General features: G+C 46.5%; 1 protein-coding gene across 1 annotated transcript in view; it reads left to right on the forward strand.

Annotated features, from left to right (window-relative positions):
- The first annotated feature begins 4416 nt into the window (after positions 1 to 4416).
- The window catches only part of LOC138527747 (collagenase 3-like), a 59644-nt gene continuing 51556 nt past the window's right edge, over positions 4417 to 12504 (forward strand). The window contains exons 1-2 of the mRNA XM_069639033.1: positions 4417 to 4714; positions 4805 to 5049. Of these exons, the coding sequence (XP_069495134.1) occupies positions 4562 to 4714; positions 4805 to 5049 (398 nt within the window). The 5' untranslated portion in view covers positions 4417 to 4561. The remainder of the gene's footprint in view (positions 4715 to 4804; positions 5050 to 12504) is intronic.

Here is a 12504-nt window from a genome sequence, read left to right on the forward strand (position 1 = left end):
ACGACAGAGGAGTTCTCCCCGCCGGAGAATCTTCTTCCCCTGACTGGTGGGCACAACCAGTCCCCTTTGCTTTTTCTTCGCTTCCAGGGCGTAGTGTTCGAATTGCCCGTGCTGAGCACCCCGGCAACCGGATAGCCACTAACCCGTACTGCGACCAAAAGGTGGTGCCCTGTGACGGAGCACTCCGCGGCTGGTCTCTTCCCTGGTGGTGCAACGACCTTCAACTTTCCTTTGACGACAAGATCATCTCTTCTCTTGGCAAAGCCCCGACTTGCATCCACCACCAGGAACAACTGCCCCCGCCGGAGCTGTCTCTCCACATATAAGGTACCGTGTCCGCCTGGCTTCCCTTGTGACGGTTAGAGCGAGGTGTCTTAATCCTTGCCTCTCCGTTGGGTCGCCTCCAAGCCTTCTTAACTTTCTGTTCTGAACTGGTCCAAATTTTCTGAGACAATTTGCAACAAAGACTCAAATTGCATTTCCACTGTGATACTTTTGGGACATATCGCCTTGCCTCTCTCCGGGTGGGCCTGGCCTCTGAACTTTGCGATCTACAGTAGACCCTGCCTTACTTCCCTTGCATTTGTTCGTAAAAGTGTTGGTACTGAGTTGATTTCATACCCTGCTTTTTCTCTCCCCTCCTAACGAATACTAGAGTGCCATCTAGGTTAAAGCATTCACCTCTGTCTGCAAATAAGTGGTGCCGTTGAACCTAGACTTGTCGAACTATTGTTAGAGGATTGAGATACTTATAGTAATTGTGATTGAAGTTGTTTGAAGTATTAGTGCCAGTGTGTTTTTCATAGATGTGTTTTTATAAATAAATAAGTATATATCTTTACACCGAAGCTCTGTTCCGTGTTTGCTTGTTCTACTGTGTCGATTGCCCTATGTTGTATATTCCACATACTGCCTAACTCTTCTTGAGAGAAGTCTGACTGCTCAGCCACAGCTACCAAGTGAATCTGTGTGGTACAGACTGCTACCAAGTGGGTTTACTGCCAAACACCTGTAGTCCTAAATCTTTTGCAGTGGTCCCAGAGGGAACTGCACAGGTTTCCGCCTAACAAGGGGTACAAGGGAGGAACAAAATAATTATTGACATTGAAAACCCGCAAGTGCAGGGGAGCAAGTGGTCATGAAGATCAGCAGTGAAGGTGCCGGTGGGTTGAACAGAGGTTCAAAAGTGGCAGATGCAAGTAGGAACTGGTGTATCGTGGAGGCGAACTGGTTCAAACATGAGTGCAAATGGCAGTTCTCGGGTTTTCTGATGGTTTAATACACTTGAGAGAGCTCAAATTCATGGCCTTCAGCAGTTTGAGGGTGGAAAATGAAGTAATCCTAACTGCCATGACTCTCAGGTGCAGTGAGTACCTCACAGGGGCGTAAGTGACAAGTGTAGTCCTTGTTCTCTAGCTCCCAATGCAAGAGAGGCTAGTGCACATTTTCAGGGGTCCTTCACCAGGTTGAGATCCTAGGCAGCAGCGTGACTGGCAGAGATGCAAATCTTGTTCCAGCAGCAGGTCACTCGCTACCCATCTTGGGGAAGGGTAGGGAACAGAGCTCACCTCTGCCTTAGACACTCAGAATTCACCAACAGAGGCTCTGAGCTATTTGTTACAAAGTGAATCAGTGATGGAGTGGTGGACCCCTTATGACACTTCATATGACTGAAGTAAAGCAAGCCTGCGTGACAAGTGGACTGCTTTCTGACATTATACCCAAAGTACTTTCTGTTATAGGAAGACGAGGGTACAGGAAGAGATATGAAGTGACAGAACAAGATGGTGGAATCTTCCCCCATGCCTACACTACCCCCGCCCCTTCCCTTGTTAATAACATCAGAGGCCCTTTTGATATGCAGCACACAGGTGTGAGGCTAAACATTTTGATATGGATGTACCTTTTGATTCCATATCTTAAATACAGACCCTGTGCTATAGGGACTTGGCTATCACTGCAGCTGTCAAGAGGGCACCTGTGACCCATGAACCTGCCCTGTGCTACTGAAGAACAGGCACTGCAGTATACAGTATTGATTCAGCGGTGCACACGTGTACACTGTGGTTTTGGCATGGATTTTGTGGAGATGGTGGTCTGGTTAACAGACCACCCTCTCTGAAAGAATTACCTGCATCATTTATATTTAATAAAACATTTTTTTTAAATCCAGGGTTTCTACACCCTTCCCAGATGACAATCATTCATAGTAGTGGTTGTTGCAGACAGCCTACTTCGGGGGCCCTTCGAGCACCGAGCACCTTTGAGATGTATACATGTGTCCTGTTAAAGTGGGCTGCTTTTGCCCTGGCATGCATACACCTCCTAAATTTGGGGGTTAGGAAGGGCATATATATTTTGTATCTACTGTGCACCCCTCCTACATCCCAAGCATTTGCGCCACCCAGGGGTTTCCGAGGACCTCTGCAGAGAGAGAAGCCTGTGATGGGCCAGGGAGCTTCATATATGCCCTCTAGGAATCTTCATACAGGTTCGTCCTCAAGCCTTGTAGGAGACGTTGCCAGATGCTTCTAGCACTCATCACCTAGCAAGGTCACGATTTCTCTGTGAGTGTGGACCATACAGTGAGACGGCAACAGCGAGGAGGCGAGTCAGTCGACTGTGCATGGAGTTCAATGTTAAGCACCGCCCATGTAGAAACAGCTTGGTGGGAAAAGGCAAAGCCTAAAGGCCAGTTTCACAAAAACTTCAATTTTACCTGTAAACTGCAACCAGTTCAAAATGCTGAAATGACTGATCATGAAATGGTAAAGTGAAATCGGAGAGGAAGGAGAATGTATGCCTGCAAGTATGAACATTCCTAAGACTGCATACATGATTTCTTTATAAGCAATTATGTGAAAAATTAACAAAATGTGTTCTTATATTCACCGGAGTTTAATTCACTATTTCCCCCAGGTTGGCACAGGCACACCCAAACCCCTGGGTAAACAGGGCCCAGCATTGGGGTTGCTCCCCTATGGGTGTTAACCTCGTGTACACTGTCCATCCTTGACAACTGGCCAGCTGGACCATGCCCAGTGCTTCCTACAACCAGGGTTGGATTGGGGCATAAAATGTGCTCCGGCACGAATGAAAAAGTGTCCGCAGTTGCAAATGGCAATTCGTTACTTTCGTGACAAACTGAATAGTACCCAAAGGGGAATTTTTGGTAAAATGTGTTGCAAATAGTGCATTTTAAGGAATACTTGTTCAGTAACAACGCTCAAAACTAACATCCGCATGATGGAGTACTTGATCAAATGGACCCACTTTGTCCAAAAAATGGGCCCACAATAAAGTTGGGCAGGGACAGCGCCAAGGCCTTTCAACCTTTTCAGTTGAAAGAGGCGTTCAGCATCAGGGGGGCCCACAGCAACTGCCCCATGTTGCCAGTCAGCAGTCTTATATAACACTACAGCATATTCCTTTCTATATTCCTTTTGTTATGGGGCTTTAAATATGCTTTGCTGTGCTCGTCTTAAAAGCTGAGTTTGCTGGAGCCCTTCCGGTTGACACTTTCCTCGCATATACAGAAGTGTTATCCCCTCACTTCCTTTTAACCCTGGTTCCTCCACATCAGGCACTTGCTGACAAAGAAGGATTTATAGCTTTTCAGCGGGCATTTAGTGTTTCAGCCCCTGCCGGCTGACCGTCTCTTGATAATCAGCAGCTATTCACCTTATCTTTGTCTCCATTATAATGTATGCACCCCACGGATGTCTCAGACTGTTTTGCGCTCTAAGCAAGGGGGGCCCCAATCATCTTGTTGAAATGGCCACCCACACAACTTCAGCCAGGCCTGATGTTGGCCATTGCACTTGGAACATTGCTTCAAGGCCCTTCAGGCCAGTCTGAGCGTGCCTACAACCACACTTCACGCGCACATGGAGTAAGTGATTCACTTTGTACTTCCATGCGCGATTTCCGCACGGGCATGATGGCCTTTTCATGAACCAAGTTCATTTGCGACCCCACACACCTTTGCAACGCGAACCTTTAAAAGAATGCCTTTGAAATTGAACTCAGTTGCGCCAGTTTGCTGTGATCATTTCCTTACCCTGACCGCCCCCAAAATGGGGTGAGAATGAAAGGCTACCCCCTCCCCCCCATGCAGCCCCACTCCCCCCCCCCCCGCAGATCTCTTAAGAAACAAACATCATTACATCAAACAGATGCGTGATTTATTTGGACTAACGCCCACACGTGTACTGGAAGGAATATTGTCTTAAGGACGCAGAGCAACGCAGCAGAAAGAGCTGACTGTTCTGCTCGCCTCCTGCAGCCGCGTGTGGCTCTCTGCCGGTGTCCCTGGAAATGTGCTGAGGACGTGTTTACCTAAACCCTGGGTTTCTCCCTCATTCCTCGGGCCACAGATGGCTTGGCTGCATTCACCTTTCTTGCCCGCGCCACAAACCACAGCCCATCCGGGGGAGTAAAATAAACGGCAGTATAAGCATGTTTACCGGGCAGTGACTACACAAGGAAGCTGTGTGGCATGTCTGCCCCCAGGTGACTCACAGACCTGCTGTATAAAAGTGCCTCTGTGCAGCAGCCTGCTATGCCAGAGGTTCCCGGGGCTCAAGACTCGACCATGGTGCCCTCCACGCTTTCCTGCGCCGCCTTCCTCCTGAGCCTGGCCCTTGCATGGCCGCTCCCTGTGCCGCACGAGGAGGACCTTCATGTGACAGATAAAGACCTGCGCCTGGCAGAGGTACTTCCTGTTTGAGAATGCTCCGTGCAGCCGCAAGGAAACGTAGGGAAGCTGAAGCTAAAGTCTTTTCCCCTTTGTCTTATTCCCTAGAGTTACCTGAGAACCCTCTACGTTGGCTCTGACCAGCATGCGGGCATCATGACGAAGAGACGGGGCAACCCCCTGGCCGCCAAACTCCGAGAGATGCAGGCTTTCTTTGACTTGGAGGTGACGGGCAAACTCGACGAAGAGACGCTAGAGTTGATGAAGCAGCCCCGATGTGGGGTCCCTGATGTGGGGGAATATAACGTGTTCCCCAGAAATCTGAAATGGTCCCACTATAACCTGACCTACAGGTAAGCGCGCCAGTTGCGTGGCGTAATCATGTAACCTGAGATGCGAGGTGGGGGTAGGGTGGGCAATCTCTCGTGGCCCGAGGGACTTCCTAAGGGTGCCAAGTAGAGGTGCCGCCCATGCGGATTTAGACCGGACTCACTGTATTTCCAGAGCTCTGTCCGGTTGTGTGGTTTACTCGTAATACATATAGATGTATATAGCTCCCATGGGATGGCAGGCGATTTTCAAGACTCAGGAGCCAGGGGTGTTGGGCCTGTGGGCTTCCTGCTGTGTTCCAGGGAGCTGTGAAGTACCGCTGCATTGTCTGATATGAGCTGCCCAGCAGACAGCAATGAATGGATGAGGGACATGACCTATTCACCTTCTGTGACCCCTTCAGGTGCAACATTCCAACTCTTCAAGCAAAGAACTAATGTTAGGGCTGTTCACTCTAATGGCCCATATGCATTTTACAGCAAAGTCCAAGCAACTGGTCTCACTAGCTAATTGGTGTATTTGTGAAAAAAAGGTAAACTACATATTTAAACACCTTTACAAAATTGGCTGCTTGTTTGAAAGCAAAAAAAGTACGTTTTTGCAAAACTAAACATTTAATGTACACCTATGCAGAACAGGATAGTGGATGCCTGTTTAAAATAATGAAAAAAAACCACAAGCAATGTTTATTAATAATAAGACCAACCCACATCAGACTTCAGACACATTACAATGTTGCAGTCTCACGTGTGAATAGGTCACCCAAACCTGCCTCCTTCTTTCAGACCCGCAAAGAGTTTTCTGCATGAAATCGAAACTTTTACGACATTAAAAAGCAAATTTAGTGGCACAAATATGTATTTGATGTAGTCTTTTTGCTTTACATTTTGTATTGATGAAGGGCACTAGAGAACTAGATTGCAAAAGGGGTAGTGTGTGTGAGGCTGCAAAGGAGCCAGATTGGCATTATTTGCTTTTTTTGTACGTAGTTAATAGAGTCCCAGATGTCCCTGGCTTGACTGAACATTGTTTGTTTTGCTCTACTTCTATGGTTTATTGTATGAGCCTATTTTATATTAATATCTTTATTGATCGTTCTCATTTGTAATGGTGCACATTTTTCCTCTCCATATTCTTCAATCCCCTTGCACTGACGCACTCCCCCCACCAACACCTCTGACACTTACTAATTCTCCATCGTAACATACACTTCCAAACCACTCACTCTGCCAATCATGTTCATACGCACTTGCTCTGTCACACGGCCAAGCCACAAATCGTACTCCCTAGTCCCTGCTATACTCTTCTTAATCGTGCTCTCAACTCACACCTGACATACCCAGTTACTCCTGCAGTCTACAATCCTTTATTCTTTGTCACTCCTTAATCTTGCAACTTTTCTCCCAGTCTACCACGTTCTTACCCCATCCTTCCCCCCAATCTGCAGCTTGCTCCTTCCTTCCGGCCCACTGCTCCCCCGCTGGCCCACCCTTCCTGCATTCTGGCCGACAACTCCCCCTCTCTGCTTTCTGCCCACGGCTCTGCCTCTGACTCACCGCTCACTCTCTGCTTTCTGGCCCACCTCTCCACCTCTCTGGCCCACCTCTCCCTATCTACCCCACTGCTCTCTGTGCTTTCTGGCCCACCGCTCCCCCGCTGGCCCACCCTTCCTGCATTCTGGCCGACAACTCCCCCTCTCTGCTTTCTGCCCACGGCTCCGCCTCTGACTCACCGCTCACTCTCTGCTTTCTGGCCCACCTCTCCACCTCTCTGGCCCACCATTCCCTCTTGGGCCCACCTCTCCCTATCTACCCCACTGCTCTCTGTGCTTTCTGGCCCACCGCTCCCCCGCTGGCCCACCCTTCCTGCATTCTGGCCGACAACTCCCCCTCTCTGCTTTCTGCCCACGGCTCCGCCTCTGACTCACCGCTCACTCTCTGCTTTCTGGCCCACCTCTCCACCTCTCTGGCCCACCATTCCCTCTTGGGGCCACCTCTCCCTATCTACCCCACTGCTCCCTCTCTTTCTGGCCCACCGCTCCCCCGCTGGCCCACCCTTCCTGCATTCTGGCTGACCACTCCCCCTCTCTACTTTCTGGCCCACGGCTCCGCCTCTGACTCACCGCTCACTCTCTGCTTTCTGGCCCACCTCTCCACCTCTCTGGCCCACCATTCCCTCTTGGGCCCACCTCTCCCTATCTACCCCACTGCTCTCTGTGCTTTCTGGCCCACTGCTCCCCGGCTGGCTCACTGCTCCCCATATGGCCCAATGCTCCCGCACACAGTGACTAGTTTTTAATTTAAAAAATGCAGATTGGTTAATTATGTTAAAAATTGGTATTTTTGCAAAAACTGCCTTCTTTGTCTGTTTTTTCAAACATGGCTGATTTTGAGGGTGTTTTTGTAAAACTACTGATTTCACAGTATTTTAAATGATTGCAAAATTGCTAAGGGAGCAAGATATCTATAATAGTGTTGTATGATATGCTTGTCAAGTGCATCAACAAACATAACATGGTAAGATTTAATAACAGGCCAGTATCTGTGAAAGGCTAGGCGGAACCGGGAGAAGTCAGTTGCAAGTCAATAAACCCGATCCAGCCTCTTAGCTCATCTGTCAAAACGAATCTGATTCTTGTAGAGAATATTTTCTGGCTGGATGTTATGACTGGTTTCTGCATCCAAAGGTTTGGTAGTGGTTGGGAAGAACCATCTTAATGCTGGATGTGCCTAGGCTAGGTTTTAAACGTTCATGCTCATATAAAATGTATTTGGTTGGGCAATAATGGCAAAGTTACTTAAAAAGTGCAACAGAACATTCTGTAATTGGTGTGCACTTTATACAGTGGTTAAAGAGGCACTCTCACCTTTACTCCCCGGGAGGTTCTTTTGGAACGTTGGCTTGGTGCGTTAATGTGCCCGCCGCAGTGATTCATGGGAAACCTGCCGCTAGAGCTCTGTAGCAGGTTCTTAACCCACTGAGTTATTCCAAGATTCACTGGCTTTCAATTATTATAGGAATGTTTTTACAGCAGCTTTTAACATTAATAACACTTTCACAAATTAAATGATCTGGCAAAATGGTCAAGTGGGTTAATGCACACCTCGTTATACTCTTAACCGCTTGCCAGTCACTGGATCAATTTTGTCAGAACCAGCTCAGCTTTTCAACTTTTCTAGGTTAGAAAATGTGTGGTATATAATTGAATAAAATGTATTTTCCGCCTTACATAATTATTTATTTTAATAGTGCAGATTGCTATTTTAAAAAAAAAGAATATTAGTACACTAAAAGAATAGCTGCAGGCATGATTTCTTTCTCCCTTGCTATTATGCTACAGTTTTAAAATGTTTAGAAGGGGCGTGTCCATGGAGGGGCTCACGCAAAATGGGCACGGCCTGAAGTCCGGTGTTTGCTTCAAGCAAAGGTGGCAATCCCAATGCAAAGTTTACAAAATGATTGGTGGGGCCCCCATGATCAGATGGTGACTACTGGAATCCATGTGGAGTCTACCGTGGAGGCGCGTGCAGGACCCCTCCTGTGCATGCCTAATTATAGCGAGGTGCTCAGGCCCCCACAGTGGCTCTGGGTTGCCAGGTGACGCCAGCCTTGCAATAGAGGTACATTACTGTAGAATCTTCGCCCGGGGAAGCATCTGCATTTGCTGGTTGGGAATATTTTTAAAGGGGGTTTGAGCTCTGACCATGGCCAGTGCTACAGGAAGAAAGAGCTTCACCAGAACGAATACATGGAACCATGACGCAGTGGCCTCACTTTGGCAGGGGATTTCAGTTGCAGTGACGGTGAAACGTCCGTTTATTTATCTAATTAATTTAATTTATTGTGACTTAGTTTACAATGAAACTTTACACATTAAAATGTTACCTAAATGGGAACAAAATTATGATGAAAAAACCATCAATAGTTAACAAACATTACATAAGATATTAACATGAAAGGCAATACATTAAATTCTCTAAATATACATTTCCTAAAAACCATAGAAAACAGCTTCATTTTAAGTTCACATTTACAATAGTTCATGGACCAGATCTAACCACATCCTACCGTATGTTCTCCATAAAAAATTTCAGATGGAATATCAATCTAATTTCAGTGTTGTTACAGTTCCTGTATAAATAGGGGCCTGTGTTAGCCAACAGCCCCTCGTGGGTTTCAGCGATGGCTATACATCAACTCCTCTTTATATCCGCCTAAATGGTTATATTAAGTCTTGTTTCCACCTTCAGCCAAACGTTGTACAGCGCCATCATGAGTCTTATACTGTTGGAGTTGATACAGTGATGCCAAAATAACTCCTCTTTAATGTAACCTTGGTTATGCACCAGCTGACCCAAGCCAAGCTTTATGGTACTTAACATTTTGTGACATTCAGTCAGTACATGTCTGGCCGTTTCTAGCTGATTCACTCCTTTGCATAACCGACAAATCCGTAATTCTGGGGGGATCATGTCTCTTCTGCCTGTTATCATTAAAGTAGGTAGTTGTTCTAGCCTTAGAAGTAATATGAATCGTCTAAGTCTCCTATCCGGGCATAAATTGAGATAGTTCTGCAGATTTTTATAGTTATACAACCTATACTGGACAAACTGATAGCTTTTCAGCTTCTGGAGATGAGCGTAATTCTCCAGCCAGTCCCAGAGCTCTATGCGTTTAACCAGAGCCCTTTGCATGTCTAAAGTTACATTGCCCTCTCTTGTTTGCCACCCAATGGTCGTCAGGAATTTAGACATTTGCTCCTTCAAAGGGCACGGGGATTTATCCTTCGAGATCTCTAGGTAAGCTGCCTTAAGTAGCCCATTTTTAGTCTCGTCCCTCATTCTCAAATAGAGTAGGGCTCGCTTTTTTAGTACAATCGCTTTCAATGAGGTCAGCCCCAATTCGAGTCTTAATATTGCCATAGGGATTCCCGGTGGTAGGCCCAGAATAGCGCGCCAAAATTTCCCCTCAATCACCTGTAGCCATTTCAGGTCAGAGTTGAGGAGGGCTTCAAGACCATAGGTGATCATGGGGGATAATACCTGCATGTACAGTTGTCTCGTGCCCCATATAGTGAATCCCCCCTGATTTAGTGTGAATCTATAGAACAGTGCAGTCAGTTGGGATGCCTTTACAATGCGTGACTGCTTGCAGAGTTCATAGTCGCCAATACTCTCAAATTCTATACCTAAGTAGCGGTAATGAGGAGAATAGGCAATGGTATCTGGGCCAACTCTGAGCTGTACACGAGTGGTATTCTTGTTGGTAAATCTCATTGCCTTTGTTTTTTCCAGATTAATTTTGAGGCCATTCCTCTCGGCGTATTCCCACAGAGCGGTGGCCGACCTTCGAAGCCCACTAACAGTGTGGTCTAGTATGACCAGGTCATCCGCGTAGGCCAGAACAGGGCAGATGGAGTCTCCTATTTTCGGTGGACAATTTGTCGCAGCCCTAATGGCCTCCGGGATGTCATATACGTACATATTGTAGATCAGCGGGGCCGTGACACAACCTTGTTTGACTCCCCTATTTTGTAGCACGCTTCGTGTAGTGTGTCCTTCCTGATCTAATTTTACTTTAGCAGATGTGTTCTGATGGAGTAATCTGAGATAATAGGTCAGGCCCTCCGGGCAACCCATTTCTTTTAACTTCCGCCAGAGAGCCTCTCTGGGAATGGAGTCAAATGCCGCTGAAAAGTCTATATAGAGGGCATACAGTGGAGGTTGCCCTCCTGATCTGGCTCGTGTTCTTAAAAGATCCAGAACCATAATGTTGTGGGCCGTAGAATACCCCTGCCTAAAGCCACTCTGGAATTTGCAGAGTATGTCAGATTGCTCTACCCAGTGCTGCAGCTCCTTTAAGAGGAGAGAGGCAAATATTTTGCCTGTGACATCCAGCATTGAGAGCAGTCTATAATTGCTAGGATCCGCTCGATCACCCTTTTTGAAGACTGGTATGAGCACCGCTGTTTGCCAGGATCGGGGTATTCTCCCTTCTTTTAAGATCTTATTGAACATTATAGCTAACAGGGATGCCCAGAATTCAGGATGCGCCTTCATCACAATATTTGCTAGGCCATTAGGGCCCGGGGCTCGGGAGGATTTTAAGTCTGAGATTGTGTTCAACACCCTTTGATATGTCACATTAAATGGAGGGTTTAACGGCCTATTAATCAGTGTATGGGGATCCTCTGTGTCTGCCTTGGAATTCCTATTTTCAAGGAAGGCTATCCATGTTTCAGCTTTAATAGGGTTAGCTAGTTTGTCTTGTACAGTACCTCGCGCATCACCCAGCAGAGCCCAGATATTACGCGTTTTACCTGTACAGATCGTGTTTACCAATCTTTGCCAGGCCGTGATTTTGTCTAATTTCCGTTTAGCCTTGATCATAGCTCTATATTTGTTTTTTACACTCCTGACCTTAGTAAAATATATGGCTAAAGGATAGGCTTGTCTCTTGGCCAGCCGGAGTTCCGCTCTACGCTCTCTCTTCAGGTTTCTTATAGCTATGTCAAATGGTGGCTTTTCCATACCACAGCTAATCATAGACCCCGTACGACAGACCGCATGTTTCTTAGCAAAGGAACAGATCCAGTTTTCAATGGCGTCGCTCGACATCTCCTGGAAGTTCGATAGTAAGTTTAGATCAATGTTACCCGTAGCTGCCACCGCAAGAGCGACATTTTTATCTGACCAGCTGATCCTAGTACCGGCTTTATTTGGCACGATGTTACCCAGGTTGATACTAGGATGGGCTTTTGTCCCAATGTTCAATTTTCATATGAGTGTAGCATGATCACTCCACTTGTTAGGGGTTATTTGCATATCCTCCACTATCTCATACAGACTAGGGGAAACAAAAATATAGTCTATGGTACTTCTTGAGATGCCATTGGACCAGGTATAATTACCTGGAGAGTCGCTCACAGTTTTACCATTAAGCATTTCAATGTCCCATAGATCAAACAAATGTTTCCATCCTTGGCCTTCGGGATCATTTTTTTTGGTGTGTTGCAAATAGTTTTTAATTTTTAACTTAGGGTTATAGGACTTCCCTATGTTACCACTCATATGGCAGTTGAAGTCTCCAACCACTATTACCCCAGTGTTCCCTGGATCGTTCACTTATTAGAGCACCCGGGGGATTATATAGACTAACTAGTAGCAAGTGATCCATTCCTGTCTGGTTATTATAGTCGATCTCAACTGCCATCAAATTACTGGGACAGTCAGTTTTCACTAATTTAGAACAAAACCTGTTAGCTACCCCTATGATAAGTCCACCATAGGGTCTTCCCTTTGTACCTTTATTGGCTGCCCTTTGATAGATGACAAAGCCATCCAGAATCAATGGCTCCGTGGCCCAAGTTTCTTGAAGGCAAAAACAGCTATGTTTATCTAAGATTTTAATAGAGCCCTCAGCTGACAACAAGTGAGCAAAACCCCTACAATTCCATGACAGAATAGACATATCTCATT

The sequence above is a fragment of the Ambystoma mexicanum genome, chromosome 7q (genome assembly GCF_040938575.1).
Source record: "Ambystoma mexicanum isolate Mex_15411 chromosome 7q, UKY_AmexF1_1, whole genome shotgun sequence".
NCBI lineage: Eukaryota > Metazoa > Chordata > Amphibia > Caudata > Ambystomatidae > Ambystoma > Ambystoma mexicanum.